General features: G+C 44.2%; 1 protein-coding gene across 1 annotated transcript; it reads right to left on the bottom strand.

Annotated features, from left to right (window-relative positions):
* Positions 1 to 830: 830 nt before the first annotated feature.
* LOC136045980 (heat shock factor protein 5-like) lies at positions 831 to 22,064 on the bottom strand. Its single transcript, XM_065732219.1, is given in 7 exon segments — positions 831 to 1,582; positions 4,990 to 5,054; positions 5,056 to 5,153; positions 10,078 to 10,599; positions 11,989 to 12,086; positions 18,715 to 19,077; positions 21,599 to 22,064. Coding segments are annotated over 7 exon segments (1,680 nt in total). The 3' UTR covers positions 831 to 1,514.
* Positions 22,065 to 22,753: the final 689 nt, after the last annotated feature.

Genomic DNA, 22,753 nt, shown 5'->3' with positions numbered 1-22,753 from the left:
CTGGAGCTCTTTTGCTATGTCAGGGCATGCTGGTGAAGGATGAAGGGAGCTCACATCCACGCGTTCCGGAAGGGAAGCATGGCAGGAAATCCTGCCCTGTTTTCAAATTAGCAGATTAAAAGATGCTAATACTAAAGATTCTGTCATTTGCCTTTAAAACAATTCAGCATTATCTAAGATGCTGAGATCCTCCTAACTTGAATTTCCAGAAATGTCTTCTGTCAGCAAATGGGAGTGAGAAATGTGAGCTGCGACGTTCCCTTTGTGCTGCTCTTGTATTAAGGAGGCAGCAGCTCCAGTCTGATAAGGCTGAATTTCTTTGAACTCCACCTTCCTCACACCTTGGACCCACGAGCAAAGTGATGGAAACCATTTGGGAAGAAGTACTTGGACGTATCCACCTCACCCTTCGCTATTTGCACAAGGTGGTATCGTGCTGCACATATGTTATGTATGACACACAGAACATATCTGAGGACAGTCTGTATGGCAGCATTCCCACCGGCCTCGAACTAAAAGCATCCTCAGATTGAATTTGTTTGGATGGCTGATGAATGCCACCACTCACTGTTCACTTGGGACATCCTGCCCATGGCCGGAGGCTGCATGAGGTCCTGCAGGGTATAGCTGGGGTGGTCTTGGCCAGTTCTCTCTGCTCCTCTCATGTGTGTTTTGCTCAAGACTGGCTCTAATTACATTTAAATCATATGTACTGTATATGTCATATACAGTATCATATATATCATATGACTGTACCCCCTTTATCCTTAAAACAATACTGCAACTTAAATACTACTAGCTACTCAAAACTTACAAGTGACTATTAAATAAGTTAAGAACTTATCTAGGACCTATTAAAATAAAGTACTAAAACAACACAACTTAGCACTACAGATATCATCAGAACCAAAAAGAATTAGTTCATCTTCCCTCCAGCAGCTCTCCCGATCCCCTGACCCACTCAGACCTGGAACCTTGTGACTTCCCTATGCTTTTGTTTCATGCACAATTCCCATTACAGGGTCACAGTGTGACTGTAAGCAAAGATGGTGAGAGCACTGAACAGCATCTGCGCAGGGTGCACTGCGGTTTCCAACCATGCTAAACAGAAAGATTCTGAGCACAGCACTAAAAACAACTTATTTCCCAGTAAGAAAGGTTTGCACAAAGTTCTCAAGGTTGTTCCAGTTTACAGGGAGTGCAGACTTTCCAGGTCTGAGAAGGTGAGCAGTTAAGTAATTACCTCGTATTAAAAATTCTGACCACTAGATGCTCTGTAGCTTGTCAGGTAGAAAACGTAACGGAATAGGTGTAAAAAAACCACGGGGTGACTAACATCCCACAGAGCTGAAGGGAAAACTTGTCCAAAACAGTCTTTATTTGTCTATATTGGTTTCTTTAAACAGTTGAAATAACCCAAAACTTCTGCTGTGCGCAAGGCACTGTCCCTGGAGTCCGACAAGAGAGCCCAGCTGGCAGCTGCTGCACATTTTCACATGCCTGCCGTCCCCTTCTCACTCTCTTGTTTCTTCCTCTGGAACGGACTCCTGTTTGCAAGCCAAATCCACCAGCAGATGGAAATCTAGGAAGATAAGGAAATAACGTGTAAATATCAGTCTGCAAGTTTCGCGAAGCATCATACATAGGGATTGTAATGCCAGCAGGTAGTGTGGAACACGGCCAGAGAGGCAGGCTGTAACCACACAATTTGAGGTCTACAGGAACAGGAATTGTTCTCATTTAGCAAAACTTACTATCTATATATGTATTCAGTGCCTTGAGTACCAGCCACCAAACGGTAACTGCTGTAAGGCCTCCGCAGTACCTACAGAAATGCCCACTCTGCCTGTGATACATACCTACCATCTCCTATGCACAAAAGGCACAGCTGCTTCAAGGTTTGCCATAGCTGCTGCAAAGAGCCTACAGGAAACTCACGGTGCCACAGACAGGCCAAGCAACAGAGTCCTTCAGAACTCACCTCGCGCCAAACATTTCCAATGTACAACCATACCAAAGATCAAATTCAGCACCTTACAGGACAAGGAAGCAACATGACGAAGTCACAACAGGACCACTGCCCTTGTGACTGTCAATCTTGTAACAGATGCACTCACGTCTTAGGAAAGGAATTCCAGCCCTTGGTGTTCTACACTATGAAGTACCTGTGGAAAAGGCGGGAGCTGCTTCCTGATGCTCACCTCCTCCAAAGCAGACTGCTGGGAACAAAGCCTGAGGAGATGCTCGATGGAGCAGCAGGTAACAGCTTAAGAAACAGCACCTAAGAACCACCCATCCAAAACAGCAAACTGCCAGCACAGGAAATGTGAGAGTCCTTCACTGAACAGATAATGAAGCCAAAGTAATGACAGCTGAGCTGGAGCAAGAAGCTGCAGTTCAGACTCCTGGAAGCAACTTTGCTTTGTCTTGCTCCAGCCCAGGAGCACCCCTGGGCCAGGCCTATCCCTGCACCAACACTTCTGTAGGGGATCTCACCTTGCCTTACTGGGAACGCTGGATGAGTGCTAAGATTACTTTTCTCTGGAAGGTGCAGGAAATAATAACGCATGCATGGGAGACCTTTGCTGAATGATGACTGCTCCTTAGCAACCGCACTTATAAATCTATCTGCAGTGAGTGAGAGAGAGTGCGTAACAGCACAGCTGTAGCTGCAACGGAGCGTGGCAAATGTCAGTGCAATCTCAGTATTATGTCTGTGCTCCTGTGTGACAGAACCTTGGAGGAAGTTGCCACACTATGCCAAGAAAAGGATTGGATAACTCACTTAAAAAAGAATACATTAAAAAATAGACAGCCATAGAGGAAGTGGGTTCTTTCCTAAACGGCTCAGAACGCTTAAATTCAGAAATATTCAGGAGCTCTACCTGCTCCATTCTGAAACCACTATTTCCAGAAAAAAAGGCTGCAAACAAAAACCTCTAGAGTCAGAATCTGGTTAGAATAGAGAGTCTGACAGAAAAGTTCACTGAGGTCTTTTTTTTTTTTACGTAATAGCACAAAAATGCCAAAGATGTTTTTGGAGACAAGACACTGGACAAGACAGACTCTTCATCTTGGTCCCTGTTCAACAGACATTCATACTCCACTACGTTGTCTCTCACCTTGAACTTGGTGTCACCACACAGCAAAGACAAGGGAACAATGTCACAAACCTACTGAAACAGACAGAACAAGAGTCTGTTCTGTAGCAGGATGGGTATCAAACTGTGGGCTCAGGAAACATGCAAATGGGTGGCCAAAGGAAACGAGGTAAAACGGCAGGACTCACACTCAAAGGACAAAGATAAGAGGCAGCAGCTATAACTGCTTTGAAACAGTTTGGGATCACCCAAGAAAAGTAGCAATCACAATCCAGTAAGAAAGAAGGAATTGCTTACCCCTTTCCAAGGACCAGAGCTCACCAAACTCTCCAAAGGAGGTGATCTCCAAGTAGGAATTGTTCCCTTGTGGCTGCCAGCCCTTAAATGAGGCCCTTAAATGGGTGGCCCACCAGGCTCCCAGGGCTGGCTGTGCCCCTTCACCCAGTGCTCAGTCAGGCCACGACCTCATGGCTCCCATACTGACATGTTATGAGGAAACAGTTGGGAATGGTCATTGTGCCCAATTTTAGCTTAGAAAGATTAAGGAAGAAGCTGTGTCCAAAGACACACAGAAGAAAGGAGGTACAGACAGACAAATGCAGAAGCTGACAGAAGTCAGCTTATCCTTAAAGATACTTCCTCCAGACTTGCAGTTGGAATGGAGGGGATGGGCACTGCATCCTCAAAGCCAGTATCATGTGCCCTATTTATTATGGGAAACTTGACCCTGATCACGTTTTGTTCATGTGTGGTGTCTGTCTCTATCCTACCAACCATAAAAGGTTCAACACTGGACATGCACACCCAGATGACTGTCAAGTTTCCCAGAGAGCAACTACACTAATCACTGTTAATTATCCAATTAGCATAGCAGCGTTTCATTTCTGTAAAACAATCCCACGGAAAAGCTTTCCAAAATGTTTCTGTGATTAAGAACATTTTACTTAAATAAACTTCAGCTGTAGATACAAAATCTGAGAAGCATACTGATTGTCCATGTTATCAGGAAGTAAGTAGATGAGAACCTTCAATTCTGCACTTTAAACAAAAGTTCAAGGTGACATCCAATTCTTTTTTTTTTATTTTTTTTTTTTAATATAGCTTCCAGATAAAAGACTTTATCCTCACTCACACTTTGGAAACTGATGGGCATGTGAGCTGAATTATTAGCTAGCAGAACTGGAACCTGGAAACTATCCTTTGAAGTGAGGAACTGACCTTCAAACTCTGCAACCCATTCTTTGATGATCAGCTGTGAGGGAAATAGCTTCCTGCAAGACCTGAATGCCACACCAACTTCCCTAGAAAGGAACTGAAGTATACTTGGTGTCCTCTTATGCCTCTCTGCTGTGAAGATACTGAGGTTTTCCTTTGGTTATAAGACTTGGTCAACTGTTTAGCCCAAGATGCTCTGCTGCTTGGTTCTTTCATGTATTTCAGCAGATGCATCAGAAACACAATTTTTTGTCACCTTCTTACTTACTTCATAAGTTTGTTGTGGTTTTTTTGTTTTTGTTTTCCCCCTTGCTATTTCAGTTGTCATTTCATTACTCAGTCCTTTCTCATGCCACTGTTGTGCTCCAGGACACATGTCTATGAGCTTCATCTCAGCATTGTGACATCTATGTTTCTGACACGACCTCCAGAACAGCAGGTTTCATTTACTCACAGTTTATACTCTTTCTCACATGAGAAATCAGTGTGTCTCAGGAAGTGCATCAGTAAGTACACTGAGAGGTTGTACAGAAGCAGTATTTTAACTGAAGGCACAAAGAAATACACTTGCAGACAAGAGCTAACCTGTTCTGATTTCTCCTTTCTGTAATGGTTAGTTTTAGAGCAGCTGTCTTGCTAATCTATGAAAAAACAATATAGCATCTCTTCTTACCACGGAAGTTGCTCCCTTGGGAACTGTTTCTTTCCTCCCCGTTATTGGCTTGTACAGATGAAACTGTTTTCGACAGACCTCTCCTCAGGCCCAGCCCCCGAAGTGAAGCATCCTACCTCTTCTGACTCTGACCTTAGGAATTCACATCCAACGCTAGTATCCACCTGAAACAAAACAAAGCAGAGAAAACCAAAGATGACTCAACATTTTCTCGTAATCAACAGAAAAAATAAATGCTTTTATCCACTCCAAAAGGACGTCTAACAAGTGCTGAACAGTACCTGTATGGATCATGTAAGCATTTTTAACACAGAAGGCTGCCAGGTTCAAAGCAAAATATCTTATTATTCTTCTCTTCCAAAATGTCACACCAAGCAAAACAAAAAGTCAGAAAGCCAGAACATAAAGAGTACATGTACTCACAGTCTCAACTTTGCCTTCAGTCATCATACCAGGCATGACAAGTGAAGCAGGAGAAGCCAAGGTGCACTCATTGGTACCAACAGCTGCATTGCTACTGACAGGCGTACCTCAGACAACCTGACAGAGCTGTGTGATGCAAAGCTCCGCAGGTAAGCAGTGCCCTTCTGGCTGGGAATCACCCCGCCCCATCACATTGGTAAGACATTGCATTATATGTTATGTCGTTGCTTGCTTTTTGGAGCCCTCTGCTGCTGCTCCACATGTATTTTGCAAGCAAACATTTTGCGAACTTGAGTATTTCTCTAGCAGCGTGGCAAAATCTACAGGTTAAAACAAAGGAAAAAGGGCCAAGCGACCAAGCTGTGATTCTGTCCCAGCAAGGAAGCAAAAATAAGCACAATTAAGTGCCTGGAATTCACCTTCAGACAGAAAGATGTTCTCACTATCACCTGTTCTTAGAGCATTGAGCTCTTCTGCAAATATCCTATCAATCAACATCATAAGATGAGGGATTGTTCAGAGCCTGCATTGTTTCCTTCTGTGAAGGCAAAAAAAAGCTTCTGAAAACTGGTATGTGTGTTTACAGAGGGCAGAAGGCCATCACATGCAGTAATAAGACATAGGTAGTTCCAGAAATCGCTCTCTCCCCCTTGAGTCTGCTATTGCTTGGGACTGAACATGCAAAAGGCAACATGTGCACAGATCAATAGAAATACATACAGATCCTCTGCCAAAGCTGCATATTCATCTTCCAAAAGGTCTGCACAACTACAGCATCTGAAACATCCAGGGAGAGAGTTCCCCCAGCAAGCCCCTGGACCTGCTGGATGTTCAGTCACTTCATGGCAGTCTTTGCTCTTTGAAATGTGTTGTCTCTGTGTATTTCACTAATAGTGTTAATTAGCTAATAGGAAAACCACCTGGATGGCTGTTCCTCTTTGTCTGACACCAGAACCACAGCTTGTCCCCAGGTATAAAGGTAAAGAGAAGGAAGGAGGTCTGTGGCTCATAATCCTCACCATCCAGAATGCAAATTTATTGAGATGAAGGATGGCAGGTCACAGGGCAGGTACACACAATTTGGAACATCAGCAATTGTGTGGTAACACTTCTCTGCATGATGATTCGAACCTTTCCAGTCCCCTTGACTTCTACATAATAAAACCTTCTAGGAAAAGGAGTATGCAGCATTCCCTTTTTTACTGAGTACGTAGGATCTTACCCACCAACTCTTTTCCTATTCTTTTGTGAAACTGGCAATAAGAAGATTTCCTTCCTAACAGCATCAGTCTAGCCCGCATAAGTCTGGTTCCAAAGCTCTCTTCATTTCTTTTGTTTTTGTAAGTGAACGTGCTTCTGATTACGGCTTTGCCACATCTGCAGAAAGACTCCTCACTTGGGCCCAGCACCACTGCAGCTCCGTCCTGAATGCTGCTTGGCAGAGAATCAAACCAAGCTACCAAAGCTGACAGATGTGAAAGTTTTGCCTTTTCACTCCAGTTACTGAAAAAATGCCAAACTGTTCACAAAAAGCCGGCTGGGACTCAGTGGTTACGTGACTCTGGTGCCCAGCTGGAGCCACGATGGGAAGCAATGTGACTAAAATTAGCCTTGGTCTCTCACAAATGGGGTTTGCTGGATTCACCTTCCCCACAGTAAGCAGGAGGTTCAGCCTTCAGCCAAAGGTACTCCCAAGGAGACAACAAAACAGGAGGCACATTCCCCTTGAACAAGTGCTACTGTGCTGCATTTCCACTTTAAGAAGAAAATAAGATATTTCTTATGAGAAAGAGGGGATTAAGATATGCCCATCTGAGGCCAAAATGTGTAAAAGTCAAAGACAGGAATTCACTGAGGCTAAGATGACAACGCTGAACCTGCACTGCTGAATGCACTAAGACCTTTCATACAAAGAGCTGCTCTTTAATTTGCTCGTTTTTAAGCCAGGAAGCAGGTGTGCATCTTTCTACGGAGATGACAGCTCAAGGCAGGACAGCTGTCCCCAAACCAATTCAGTGATAGGAACTATTGTGGAAGAAAGAGAACAAACGCCTTTGTACCACTGTAAAAATCCACCCTTTTCCTGCAGCTTCAATGTGGTGTGCAGCCATGACCTCTTAATTTCAGAAAGGATTTAACAGAAACAGAAGAGGCTGAAAGCAAACTCTGAGATCTGCAGAGCAGCTGCCGTGCAGAGGACACTACCAGAGGGAGTCTGGGGAGCAGACTGCTGAGGAGGCGGCGACAGACTCCCAGAATCACAAGTGCGGGGAGAAAGAGGCTGGAGATGACTGATGAAGCTCTTCATGCAGTAGACAGTGAGCAAAGGATCTGTTTGGTCAACACTACAATTCACGTGGTTTCAAGGGCTGACTTCAGCCCACAGATGAGAAATTGAACACCGGGTATGCAATATTATCCCAAATCCTCCCACTGGAAATACAAAGAGCAATGCCCTGCTCGAGTTGCAGGCCTTGTTCTTACTCTTCCCCAAGCATCAGATTACAGCTATTGCCTTGAGGCTGACACCAGCAATCAGATCAGGCTTTGATCTGACCCAGAGGAGCTGTTCTGATGTTTGTTTATTAGCACCGGAGGAATGTGCTCCTCCTCTGCTGCTACTCAGAGGAATAAAAGAGCCTTACTTAAATGGGCAGTATTTTACCAAGCTTGCCTTGACTTCCATGACACCGAGCTACTGAGAGCCATGGAAGCCTTCCAGATTCATGGATAAGGACGACAGCAAATTATACAGGAGCCTAATGGATGTACAAAACGGATGTAGAAATCTATGCTGGTCAGTTCTGCACCTGTCATGATCCCAGGCCCTGGATGAGAGGCAGCTGTGGGGACAGGTTAACCCTGCCTGCAGTTTGGCAAGGGGAGACAAGTAAGAAGTAGAACAGTCCTAACTAAAAGAGCAAAGCTGTCAAACACAAGGCCTAATATTGCCCAAACTTCTCTTCCTTGCAGAATAATCCCAAGCTATTTAACCAGTTAACTTCCAGAGAAACGGACTGGGACCAGCACCAGGATTCTCGCATGGGACACACATAAGGGGGTCTCAAAACCACAGCATCCTCCCCCTCCAAACAACACCACGGCTCACACATTTAATTCATAGAATCATAAATTCACTGAACTGGAGGGGACCTTTAAAGGCGTCTAGTCTGACTTCCCTGCAGCAAACAGGGACACCCAGAGCTCAACATGCTCAGCACCTCATCCAGCCTTGAGCTAGAATGTCTCCAGGGACGGGGCATCCACTACCTCTCTGGGCAGCCTGTTCCATTCCTCCATTCTTAACAAGAGAGATGGGACCATAAAAACTCCCAAAGTCTTCCACAGAGGAAAAGCTCACTTCTAAAAATGCTGTTCCAAAGATGCCCAAGCTGAAATTTAAACAGTGGTCAACAGTTCAAATAATGAATGGAAACTCCTTAACAGTGCTCTTCCCTACGTGAGGCTGAGTAACTAGCTTGATCTCTGCAGAAACCCGATCAGAACATACATCTCTTTCTCTAAATGTACCCAAAAGGAAGGTTACTCATCTTTATGACATTGAGAACAACAATGGCAAGTTTTCACTAGCTAAGGATTTCAGAGCCAGAAACTTACCTGAAGGCATCAGGACTCTGATAACACAGCAGTGACCTTGACATATGCACAGCATTCTGAGTGCCTATATGCAGTGCTGGAGGCACGGACTCAGATATGGACGATCCCAATAATTTATCACAGGTTTTAACATCCCTTATATACATTCACAAGTTTTCTCTTTTAACTTTCCCACCTGCCTTTACATGTCAACAAAATACTTCCCTTAACTCCCCTTATTAATGCCCTTAACAAAAGACAGTCCTTAACTGTGCATGCAGGTGCTTATCCAATGTAGGCCATGTGCTCTGCCTCCAGTCGGGGTCTGCCGTCACACAGCTTACTTGAAATTGTTTTCCTTTCCTTCTGGAGTGTCTTTGGTTCTCAGCCTTCCCTTCTCATGCTTTTTATCCTTCTCCACAGCTTATGCTCTGAATATAATTTCTTATATCCCACACCTACACACAAGGTAGGTCTTGTGCCACAGGGGCACTCAGTAACCTTGGTTTTGTTTATTTTTCCAAAGTACAGCATGTATTTGTTGCTTTAACAGAGTAACATCTAGAACGTCTGTCAGTACAAATGAAAATGCTAAATACCACCCACATATGAATAAATTGTGCCTTCCACAGAAAACAGAAGCCTAGCAATTGTTTGTTGGAAATACTTTTATGTAAGTTTTAAACAAAAATCTTACCTTCAAATACTCTTCTTTAGTTCAGAGTAAAGGAAGTATGTTATCACTCAAAAGAGTTTACACTTCATCACTGCCACTACAATTGCACGATGCATTTTTTCCATGCAACTGAGTGGCCAAAGTTGGCCACCACAGACAAGTTTTGGACATCAAAATGCCACTAACAACGAATACTTTTCCATTGCCTTTTACGAAAAAATAGAATTTTTACAAAAAATTACGATTTACCAAACAAATTCTTCACTATGCATTAAAATCCTAATTAAAGAAATCTTTAGTTATTAACAATGCAATTATCAGAACAGAACCCAGCATTACTATTTAACAGTTATCCCAAAATATCGTCTGCTTTATGTTCCTTTATCTCTTACCTTCTGTGGACTGAATGGCTGAACTTCCTGAACATACACTGCTGAGGACGGAGCTCGGAGGTGGTCTGGCTCTTCGCTCAGTTTTGCCTGTGTTTCCTGCATGGCCACAGGCTCTCTCACTGTCTGAGCAGCAGCACATTCTACAGACTTGATGGTATCAAAAGTGTAAAGATATTCTGGAAGCTGTAACAAAGAACAAGCTATTCCTTCACCTACCACGAGTGACATAATGTCTGACACTACAGTGGTGTGAGGTCCCAGCCGTCTTTCTTCATCTGAAGGTTGAAGGTCATTCTTAGAATCATCTAGCAGTGGTTGATCTCTGTTAGACTGAAGGCTTGATAACTCTTCTTGCCCAGGATTCACTTTTGCTATCGCAGGTTTAGGCAATGAACTCATTTCATCAGCATGTTGAAATACAGTCTCGAGATCTACTTCTGTCATCTGGCTTTCATCAGATGTCTGATATGGCTGGTTAGAGGGCAGGGACTCAGCCACATAAGGTGTCTGCATTGGAGGACCCTGGGAGAAACAAAATGCAGTGAATATTTATTTCCCAAAGTACAAGAATAGGACGTGCACTGGTTTTGCAGTGTTCTGTAAATGAACCTGAGCAATCAACAGAAGAGTTTGTAAACACAAAGAGAGGAAAGCTTGTTTGTTACTTGCAGTTAAATCAGCAGGTTTAATTTAAAAAGGCTCCTGATTTGGCCCAGTTTTCATTAACCACCTTACTCAACAGCAAGCTCACTCTCTTCTATTTGCCGTCAGTTCTAGAGAGAAAGGAAGGCTACTCAACAGCATCCGAGTACTCCTCCAGATGCATACTCTGCACACCCTTTGCACATACCCAAGCATTCCAATCAGAAACTTCCAGTCTCAGTAGGATCTGTGGGGTCACACTACAACCACTCCCTTCACACGCAACGTTTGTGACAGAAAAGGATAGAGCACACGTACCCGATTTCAGTTCCTCTAAAGGTCAGGCAATCCTGTTACGTATACAAATAACGTAAGCCACAGGATTTTTTAGCAGGAAAAAGGTATGTATGCTCTAACCATGCATACAGACAACCCAACACGAGGAGCTCACAGTTACCTAACAATAACATCTGTTCCCTCTTCTGTCCATATACACATTCATGCAATGAGTAATTTCCAAGGACGCTCCTGTCCCAAAATGAAAGGGACTCCAGATTCCTATGGAAACAGAATACCACAGAATCTTCCCATCTGCGTCAGCCTCCAACCCCGACAGCCCTCTCATAGCAGTGTGTCTCACAGACGTGTGACTCAAAGTCTACACAAATCCATACAAAGCCCTACACATCTTCAATTTGGAAACACCTCTTGGAGAACACACAGAAGTGCCTTCGCCACTGCAGGACTGGTCTGAGCACTACTGAAGACTTCATCAGAATGACACAACTAGATAACAGGACACAGTAAGCAATACAGTGACTTTTTTTTAGCAGAATTCATATGAAGGAACTTTCAAAGCAGAAAGAAGGCAATGAAGAGTTCCAAAAGCTACTAGTGCTACCCAAAGGAAATGACAAATCACATTTTAACAGCCTGCGCTTGTACTGCTTTTTCTTCCGGGGACTGTTCAGATCTCAAGAATCATGGAAGTGTAATGTCTTCTGATAAATAACACTTATAATGATGCTGAACAGAAAGTCAAGTCAGGAGATCCACTACGCCACTACTTTGAAACCTATCTAGCATTACAGAAGTACCTCTCTAAATATTCAGTGGGTCTTTGAAATAAACACTGTAAAATACATTGCTTTTACTTTCTCAAGTGGATCCGCTTTTAAATTTATATCCTTCATTCCAGAGTCCATAATCCTAGAGCTCATCCATACAGCTTTTCTCTGCTTTCACCTGATTGCAGTGCACTGCACTCACCTGGTAGAAGCTGCACTGGGTGTAGTTCGGAGCTGTAGGACTAACACAGCAAGTCAGAGGGCCGGTGTGAGCAGCAAGGGAGCAACATGGCAGTGCAGCTGCAAGAAGTGAAACACAGTTATCAGACTTTCAGAATTTGTGTTTGGTATGCGGAGTTCTACTGCTTACTTTGATTAAACAGCTCAATACCCACACAGTGAACTAACTAACTAAATTCCAGAGCTGTATAATCCCCGAAATGATTTTACGACTGATTTCTTCACCTGAAAAAATATTTGTCTCATATATATACTTTAATACATACGTAGTAAAATTGACATAGGCACACTTAGAAACTTCATAATGACAACTTTTGCACGCTGTTATTACCTCTTTTGTTAAGCTGCTTGATTTTTCCCATCACAACATAACACAGAAAGGGGATTCACAAAAGAAAAACACACGTGTTCACTCATACATACTGGAATTAAAGACCCACCTCATGCAGGTATTATTTCTGGTGATATGCAGAAATAGTTAGATTAAAAGCAAAGGCCTTGCTTTCATATATATATAACCTCTAAAATCCGCCATCACTCTGAGAAAAACAAATGCTTGATAGTATCACATTTAGTCCAGTGATTGTAACAGAGACTAATGAGGACTGCTTGAGGTGGCAAACCAATCAAGTTTATTTGCAGTGTTTGAAATTTACACGGGATTTCACATAAGACCATTGTTACAATAACCAAGTTTGATTTTTTGTAAAACACCTACTCTTACTGCACTTTTTAATACAATCTTGTGGGATTTTTGTGCAGTTTACAGCAACAAAGGGCGCAAAACAAGAAAGAAAGAGCCAGTGGACAGCCTCCTAAGCAAGCATGAGATCTGCGTGTGATCTGAAACTTCAAAAGCTAATTCCGAGCAACTATATGATCAAATTCATACCTCCTTCAGGAGAACATCCTATGACCTGTGGACATACCCCTGCTCTGGATATTCCCAAAAACCTAAACAAAACTTGGTTTGGTTTTAACAAAACTTGGTTTTAATTTCACTCGTGGGAATCTTCAAACTATGTTAACAAACCCAAGAGAAACACCAAAACAGCTATTCAAGGACTTCCGTAAAAGCAAGGCAAGACAGCAACGGAAAAGTAAGTTCCTTCTCACCTGCTAAAGTGACTGTAAGGAGAAGCAAACACATATCATAAAGACATTATTTTCTAATGGAAAAAGAGGAAAGATGTGAAGGAAAGAAGCTCTTGTGAAGTACTCCATAAGTTAAACACCAACTGAAGACTACTTTCTACAAAATACTACGAGAAGAATACTAATCAAGAGATTCAGCCCGTTAAAATGAAATGGAATTAGATAATCAGCCTCAGAACACATTTGGTTTCTGTCAGAACAGAAACGCAGTTCTGCCCATAAAAGCTAGAGACAGAAAATTTCTCACAGTCTACAGGATGCTGTGTGCAGAACAGAACACCGGCTTACACAAATGGAATTGCTGTCAGTGGGACTATAACCAACCCAGCGACAAAACGCTCAGGACAAGTGGAGAGCAATGAAAAACACATCACTCAGAGCAAAGGAAGAGCTGAACAATGCATTGTGAATATCCTTGCACAGACACTGAATGACCATATTTCAAACACGCTGAAAATATTCATGGATATTCAAAGAGGCCGTTAAGAACTTAAAGGAAATCATTTAGAAGCACACTAATGAAAATTTTAAAAGGGAGTACAAGTCAGAAATCCAGTTGAAGAAGAAAAAAAGAAAGAAGAAAATAGATTACTGAATTAGTTGACACTGGTGGACACGTAATGGGGATGAGACAGTAAAAATGCTTTGTTTTCAAGAGAAGTCACCCTTCACTGCCATCTGGAAAGACCTGCAGTAGGTAAACAAACAGGGATAAAGGAAATTGTGTTGATGAGATGGTTGCTAATAACACCAGCTTTTTTCATGGCAGAAAAGAGCATAGCCAAACAGGCATGGAAAAAAACCTCTGTGAAGTCTCCCAAAGCCACCACGTACCAGATAAAGCTCTGCACTTCAGAAAAATAAACTAATCTAATGTAGAAAATGATAGGTCCTTCACTGTCCATCAATAATCAGGAGCTAGATGTTGGTGCTATAGTAAATAGCTTCAGGAAAACATCAGCTTCACACTCAGAAGCTGACAAAAAGACTCACAAAGCCACTAATGAAACAGACATTGCTGTGGCTGCAATTTATTGACCGTGTAAATCTACAATTTACTCACACTTTGACTACTGTGAGTCTTTTTGGACTCTCCATCTCAATAAGAAAATAACAGGACTGGAAAAGGCAACAGGGAGGGCAACATGGAGGATGCACCGAACACTTTCCTGAACAAACAGCCAAGGAGGATTCTTTAGCCAAGAGAAAACGCAGCCCGGGGGAATACACCAGAAGTGTTCAGAGTCACGAATGGCACAGTGAGGGGGATAGAGATAGATGTGCAACACGAAACACCAAGGAATGATGTAACATCTAGCTTTTGGAAAACAAACAGCTAAAGGTTACAAGGGATCCCACGCAAACATTAATTTGAAGGCTTTCAGAGTCACAAGTCACCAAAAAATAAAAAAATAAAAAAAAATTACACCGTCTCCTCAACAGATGAAGCCTCTGTTTTTTGTCCACGAATAAAAAAACAGATTACAGAGAAACACAAGTAAAGAAATTACAAAAACGTCCTATGTAAATGGTGAGGCACTGCATTCAGTAAATTAAAAACCACTATGACAAAATGGAAATTCTTATATACCTCTCTCTCCTCGAGATAGTATTATTTTACATACTCACAATGTCTCAGTAGGCAAACACAAATCAATCATTCATGCCTTTGCTGAAGGCATAAAGACTACAGCTGTATCAGTAAATTAAATGCATCCAAACCCATTCTTGGGCACAGACTCTGCTCACGCCATTCAAATCTCTTACTCTTCCTAGTGGTAACACCCACACACCAACAGCCTCTTGGGAATGGTCCCACCTTCATGCTAAGTGCTGCTTTTCAAGCACGGTGGTAACAAAGCTAGCAATCTAATGGCAAAGCTGATACAGCCCTGAATAATCACAGTAATGTCTTCAAAGATCTGACAGAAATCGGAGGAGAACACACATCATCTACTCAAGAGGGCAACAGACAACAGTAAGAGGCCAACAGGCTGACATGAGCCAGCACTGTGCCCTGGGGGACATGAAGGCCAACGGTGTCCTGAGGCGCATTGCATGCAGCGTGGCCAGCAGGGCAGGGAAGTGATCCTCCCCTCTGCTGTGGGTCCAGTTCTGGGCTCCTCAGTTCAAGGCAGATGGGGAACTCCTGCATACAGCCCAGTGGAGGGCCATGAAGACGGTTGGGGCCTGCAGCATCACCCACATGAGGAAAGGCTGAGAGCCTTGGAGTTGTTCACCTGGAGAGGAGAAGGCTGAGGGAGGATCTGAGCAGTGCTTGTCAATATCTAAAGGGCAGGTGCCAAATGGATGGGGCTCTTTTCAGTGCTGTGCAGCAACAGGATAAGAAGCAAAATGCACAGACTGGAATGTGGGAAGTTCCACCTGAACATGAGAAAGAACTCCACTGTGAGGGTGCCAGAGCCCTTAAACAGTCTGCCCAGAGTGCTGGAAGAGTCTCCTTCTTTGGAGATGCTCAAAACTCATCTGGATGCTTTCCTGTGTGACCTGCTGTAAAGAACTGCTTGGCAGGGGGCTGGCCTGGATAATCTCCAGAGGTCCCTTCCAAACCCTGTGATTCTGAGATTCTGTGTTAGCCAAGGGAGATGAGACTGACATTCTCCAGCTTCTTCCATTGCACTCGAGCACAACCTACACGTGAAACACTAAGAAAGAACTTTGAAGACCGCCCTTTCAGTGTGTTCTTATCATGTCATGTCCCTAAGCTATGACTAAGGGAAGCTAAGTTACTCATCACACAGCTGGGCCAGGAAACTGCAGAGAGCACCCATGCCTGTTCCTGACAGATTAATGGGCACATTGGGATGGGCATTCACACAACAGCTGTGCAAGCTCTGATCCTTTACAAACTGAAAGAATGAGGAGAATGAAGATGACATCCAAGGATGGATTTTCCTTAAAGGAAAATGGGAACCATCTCAGAAATTTAAGTGGCATTGCTTGCATTGCCACTACATACCCTACCAGCTCCAGAACTACTCGTCTGTGCTCTCTCTGCAGTTTGTGAAGAAACAGGCTCACCAGAAAGAAACTGCCTTCCAACAGTATATATCCAAGAAAGCTGGAACGACTCAACATCTGGCAGGTGCCTGTTCCTCTTTACTGACTATATGTGTCATCTAGATGACAAGCCCAGGCATACACGAGTTAATGTTACACATTCAGATGAATCTTAGGCAAGATAAATCCTACTACTAGTTTTACAAGTGCATCCAGTGTGCTTTTCTCAAGGGAAAATGTGGTGTTATTTATGCTGTGTTAAAGCAGATGCTATGTTTTCAGTTGCTTATTTACTTTAAGAAGCCCCTTTTGACCAAGACATATGTGAATTTTAAGCTCTACATAGAAAAAGATTTATCCTTACAGAGGATGCATCATTCAGAATAACATAACCGCTCCTAAGATGTCACTCACAAAGGGCCATCACCTGTAAATGAACTCTACAGCCACAGGTGTATGCAAAAAGCACAACTGGACCTGCAGTATGAGGTGGCACCAGTAACTAATATTTCTCACATAGTCTCATTGACTGACTTTTCATTATTAGGATATTCTATGATAATCAAGCTTCACTACGCTCCTTTGATGTAATCCCACAACTATCAAAGGTTTTGTAGAAAGCTGAAGTCACAAAACTAAATCCTTAAACGATGTTCAAATGCTAGCAGAAAATCCAGATGAATAGTTTTAGTGCCTTTTCAATAAGAATCGTAATAAAAATAAAATAAAAACCCAAGGAAATATTTGGTGCTTAAGTTAACAAATGAATTTGAATATACATAAAGATAAATCTTTTCACAAAGCCCAGTGTTGATTTCATTTAGTAGGACTTCAAAAATATTATGTTCATTATACATGAAATGAAGAGTCAGCTCCAAGAGAGAGCATCTAGTTTTTAGCCCTTCTCTTATGAAATATATACTTTGAGATGAACTATCACCTTCTAAATAAGCTACTCTTGGTTTTGTGCTCTCAAGATGAAGGAAAGCAGACTTTTTTCATGTATATATATGAAAAAATAAGCTTCCTGCATTCTGTATGCTGTAATATAAAGCAGAATAAAGGATAGCAGAGAGATGAAGAGGTACACAGAATCAACAGTACAAATACTGTCCAAAGTGACAGTGAAAATGAAAAGATTTCTAATACTGTCTAATGAAATGGCAAACCTTTCTTCTCAAAACTAGTTATGAGTTCATTGAAATTTCCAAAGCCTCAGCCTCCACAACGTTCTCTATTTCAGGTTGAATTACACCTTATTATTACAACTTGCAAAGTTTGGTATGCTTTTATCATGCTTCACAGAGATAGAGACATCTAAAACTCAAGATGATCCGTACCCAGACAGAAGCAAGCGGGGACCATCTCCCATCTCAAACTGGTATTCTTGGCTCCCCCTGCTCTTGGAAGGAGACCTAAGAACTTGCAGCTTGTAATGCAAGCACTAGCTGCCAGTAATCTTTGTAAGCACCACAGGGCAAGGAACATATGGCAAAAAGTTCCCTGTTTCTTAAATCTTTACAAGTGTCCACAGGATTTGCATAATCCCACAGAATCCCTCCTCAACAAGAAGTATGTAACGGAAACTAGTGGTTACTGCTGGCAATAGAAGCAGGCATTCTCAGCAGAGGCCTCAGAACACACACACACAAAAGACACGAAGATTTCATTGTGTACTTTTTGGAGAACGACAGCAGCCACCACATGTAAGATTTCTAAAGAGGGATATCTGACTCAGGGAAGGTGCAGATGCCAAGGCAGGAACAGGCAGAAAGTGAGAGTGTCAACTGAGCTTCGGTTTGTCCAAGTCAAGAGACACTATGTTCTGAGCTTCAGAATTTCCAGGGAAATAAAAAAAAACAAATAAATAAACAAAACAAGCATATTTTTTCCAGTTCAAGGCAAGAGCAGGCAATGGGACAATAATTTGCTTTAATTAGTTCTCTTCTAGAAAACAAAACAAAAAAAGAAAAACTTGTCTGAAGTAAGGCTGAAAATTTCAGCAGAAATGCTTCAGACAAATGAATATAGTGGAGATGTCTGTAACTCCCCAGTCTGCAGCAGAGACACTGCTGAGGAAGCTGATGAAAAAAAGACCTGACAAGATCACAGAGCAGATGAAACATTCTGCAGAAGACTTGTGACTCATCTTTGACTTTAAAAAGTTGCTTGGGAAAACATGAGAGCAAGGAGTAGTATGTCACTTTTCAACAAGTTCTCTGTGCTTTAACATCATCCCCCTCAGTTTCTCTTAATTAAAATAAAAGGGAGAAGTTAGGCTAACACTGCCTCATTGCAGACAAATGTTCTTCTCCTCACCCTTCAGCCTCAGCTGTGTGGAAAATCACCAGATACCAAGTCTGGAGAGAGGGAAGGAATATGGAACAGAAAACCTTTTTGCTTTAAAGGTCTTTACAATTTCTAATTCTCACTGAAACATCTGAAACATACGTGACAGAGCACTTTGAAAAAAAATATATATAGTACATCACTTTTATATTTCTTTTTTTACCTGTTGGATAATAGGCTTGCGTGTAGTGCTGGGGAGACACGCAGCTGCTGTACACTGCAGAGGAAGTGGCAGTGTCTTGAGAGACCTGCTGAAGCAGCACAGGAGAGAAGTTGGGCTGTGGGGTGTACATGACCTCTGTTGGAAGCCTATGGAATACGGGAAAGGCAACCCCCATGTCTGGGAAAGCTGGGGGTGCATTGTGCTCTGGAAGCAGCACCTGGAAATTCTGCAGTGTTCTGGACGGGCCTGGATTCTGCTCAAAGCCTATGGGTGGTAAAGTGCTGCAGTTCTGCAGTGAGGCCGAGATGTAGGAGCAAGGAACTTGTTGATAAGGCTCACAAAACTGTCCTACATCCAGCAGCCCTGCATTAGGCACAAAAATAAAGCAACAGTTAATGAAAGGAGTTGTCAGAGGTAATGAGAAGTAATATGAGGAGCCAGGGACCTCCAGCTCTATTTGGGAAGGCAACCTTTGCTTCAGTGTGCCTAATCTACAAGCAGACAGTTCTTCCACCCGAACACACAGTAACAGCTGCAGTGGCAGATTTATTGTTGGATCTGAACAAAGAGCAGTAAGCAAGGATACAGAAGCAACTGTTTCCTCCCCATAGCCATTCCTTGCGCTAGCCTCCTGTTCTCTTGGACGAAAAAAGCTGCAAATTAGCACTGGAGGAAGGCAAGGCTGCAGAGGACTTGGCTTCTGCCTAAGATACAGAAGGGCACCAGCGATAGCAAAGGGAACAAGTATTAGTAGTAGCAGGGCTTACAGGTTGCCACTTAACCCTAGCGGGCTTTGTTTTTTTGCTACTGTTGTTCTCATAACTTTTTGAAGTGTTAAAATTCTATGAAAATTCTAAAACACATTTCTTCCTTTGCTGGACTACGTCCTACCATAGCCTGGGTTTTAATACTTCTGCAAGTCCTTAAGAAGAATGAAAAAGGATGCTTCAAGCTCAGCAATTCATTTGTAATTCACTACTGTGTACGTTTGTAATAAAGAAGAATACCCTCTGTTAACTACACAAACTTGCTTTGATGAATAAGATCACTCGTCATTTCAGCTTAGACTAAGACATCCCAAACAATTTTGCTGTTTCATTTTTTGTACATTCCTTTTATCCATCTCTGGATTATTATTTTGTGAAATGCCATTTGCTCTTATACTATGGCAACATAAATTCTGTTAGGGGTTATCCAACATTCTGGGAACACTGACCCAGGATGCCTCACTGCACTTGGGAGAGTATTGCTGTACTTGTGACTTCTGCGTAGCACCGTATGTAGCCATGCTAATAACGAGCTTCAGGACAGCCTGAGTTCTGAAAAACAGCCTCCCATTTAGCTCCCACTCCTCTGATAGGAACTAATCAAAGAAATAGGCACCATACAGCCACTGTTCTGCAAATTCACATCAAATCCTTAAGGATCACTAAATAAATACCACTCATCCCCCACAGTTCAGTAAGAGTTCACATACAGGGCTGTTTTTTTCCAGTTTGGTATGTTTATCATACAAAAACAGAGAATGGAGAGAGCTATTCTTTTGTTTATATTTTACCTGTGGATGGGAAAGTTAAGATGATGCCTGGTTACAATTTGCCAGCTGCTTTACAGGAACTGCTCCTGGACATTTAACATGTGCAAGACACTTGGAACAGCGGGACACTTTGCACACAGACTTATCTTCCATCTATCAAATAACCTCACATTTACAGCAAAGGAAGACATGCCCCTAAATAGCACAGCACAGAGCACATAGGAAATTGTCAGCCTGTCAGAACTTGACTGCATGAGAACTAATGTTTTCCTTGTTCCTTTTTCCTTTCTAGAAACTCAGGCTGATAGAGCAAACGGCAGCTAACAACAGGGGCAAAACTGCACCCATAAAAGGGGCAACGATTTAAAGGCCATATTTTTCTTAGGATTTACTCTACCCATGGCCTGCATTACATCAGTCAGACCTGATTTCACTGACATGTTACAACGATAGAATCATTAAGGCTGGAGAATACCACTAAGATCTCCAAGTCTAACCCCCACCGTGCCCATAACCACATTCCTCAGTGCCTCGTCTCCATGGCCCTGGAACACCTCCATGGATGGGGACCCCACCCCGTCCCTGTGCAGCTGTGCCACTGCAGCGCCACTCCTTTGGAGAAGAAATTTTTACTAACATCCAACCTGAGCCTCCTCCAGTGCATTTCAAGGCCATCGCCTCTTATCCTATCACTGTCACCTGGGAGGAGAGGCTGACCCCAACCCCCTCCACCCCCCTTCCCAACCCACCCTCCAACTCCCCCCTCCAACCGCCCCCCCCACCCCCTCCAGCCCCCCCCCCTCCTTTCAGCCAGCTGTAGGGTGCAGTGAGGCCTCCCCTGAGCCCCTTCTGCTCCACAGTGACCCATCCCAGCTCCATCAGCCGCTCCCCACGTGAATTAGACACCACATTCATTACATTACAGCTCCTACTCGGAAACACTAAGAGCACGAGCATCCGCACAGCCCAACCCGCCCAGCGAGCTGCACAGGAGGCAGCGCTGCCGCCGGCTTTATTCCCTCCGGGCTGAGCAGCCCTGCTCCTCCTCCTGTCCGCGTCAGCCTCAGGAAGGAGGGATGGCACGGCTGCCCTACGTGTTATCCGCGGGATAACTCGAACGGCTTTTGGAAAGCTCGCAGCCCCTAGCGGAGGGCAGACGAGAAATAAAACGCTCTCTCACGTGCTCAGCCTTCATGCGGCCGCGGCAGTCGCTTGACACCTCCGCTCAGCGGGCGGAGCATTCCGGCCTCGCCGTGATCCGAGCCGTCGGTACGGCGCCGCACCGCACTCGGCTGCGGGTAGGCCCGCCCGCCCGCCCGCGGCGACCCGCAGCGGCCCGCAGCTTACCGGTTCCGTAGGCTTTGATGGGCGATACGCTCGGGAACCGGGAGCGGTTTGGAGGGAGCCTGCCCACGTCCAGGCCGCCCGCCGCCGCCGCCGCCGCCGCCTTGGCTCTGTTGGCTCTCGTCAGGCGCTTGAGGCGCCCCAGGAGCTCGGGGCGGTCGCGCCGAAAGTGCGGGCTGTGGTAGTGATGCAGATGCTCCCTTGAAGTCTGCTGCTTGCGGAAGCCGTACAGGTTAAGCTGCCGGATGAAGCTGGAGAACTTGCTGCTCTTGAACAGCTCCCCCACCGCCTCGTCGCCACCCCAGCGGCCCAGCACCTCGGCCTCGAACAGCGGCTGCTCGATCAGCAGCCCCTCGCCCAGGGCGTCCCAGCAGACGGAGCGGATCCGCGGGCTGTTCACCAGCCACCACAACTTAGCAGGAAAGTTGTTGGGGTTGACGGAGACGACCGGAGGCGGCAGCTGCTCCATGGCTGTGGCTCCACTCAACTGTTCTCCAACCGACGATCCCTGCGTGAGGTCACAATTGAAGTCACAATTCTCTGAGGTCATAAAGAACAGCCTAAAATCTTGCAGCCTTAAATGTTGTCACCTTCTTCCTCCAGTGATGCACTCACAACAACCACCCCACTGAGATAGCCCAGCCTCCAGGGTTGCAAATCAGTAACTCCTACAGTTGTAAGAATCTGCAACCCTAAAGGACAAAAGCAAGGTTCTCCAGCCGACGATCCCTGCGCGAGGTTCACAAGGCAGCACGGCTCCGGAGCGAGGCAGCACGCGCGGCCCGTTCGCCATCTCTGTCACCGCAGGCCCGTGTGCTCTCAGCCGCCCCGCTCCCTTCCGGAGTTGGACCGCGGTCCCTCGGCCCTTTCGGTGCCAGTGGTCCCTCGGCCCCACCATCCCCTCCTTCTCGGCCTGTGCCTGGCTCAGAAATGTTGGGGTGGGGGTTGCTTCAACCAGGTGAGTGCAGTGCACTGCAATCAGGTGAAAGCAGAGAAAAGCTGTATGGATGAGCTCTAGAATTATGGACTCTGAATTATTGTGACTCTGAAAGCCTTCAAATTAATGTTTGCGTGGGATCCCTTGTAACCTTTTGCTGTTTGTTTTCCAAAAGCTAGATGTCCTGAAGCTCGTTATTAGCATGGCTACATACGGTGCTA

The sequence above is a fragment of the Cyrtonyx montezumae genome, unplaced genomic scaffold (genome assembly GCF_038088225.1).
Source record: "Cyrtonyx montezumae isolate F1298 unplaced genomic scaffold, pur_monq_1.0 scaffold_15, whole genome shotgun sequence".
Lineage (NCBI taxonomy): Eukaryota > Metazoa > Chordata > Aves > Galliformes > Odontophoridae > Cyrtonyx > Cyrtonyx montezumae.
The sequence above is the reverse complement of the archived record's forward strand: the minus strand, read 5'-3'. Positions and strand labels throughout refer to the sequence as shown.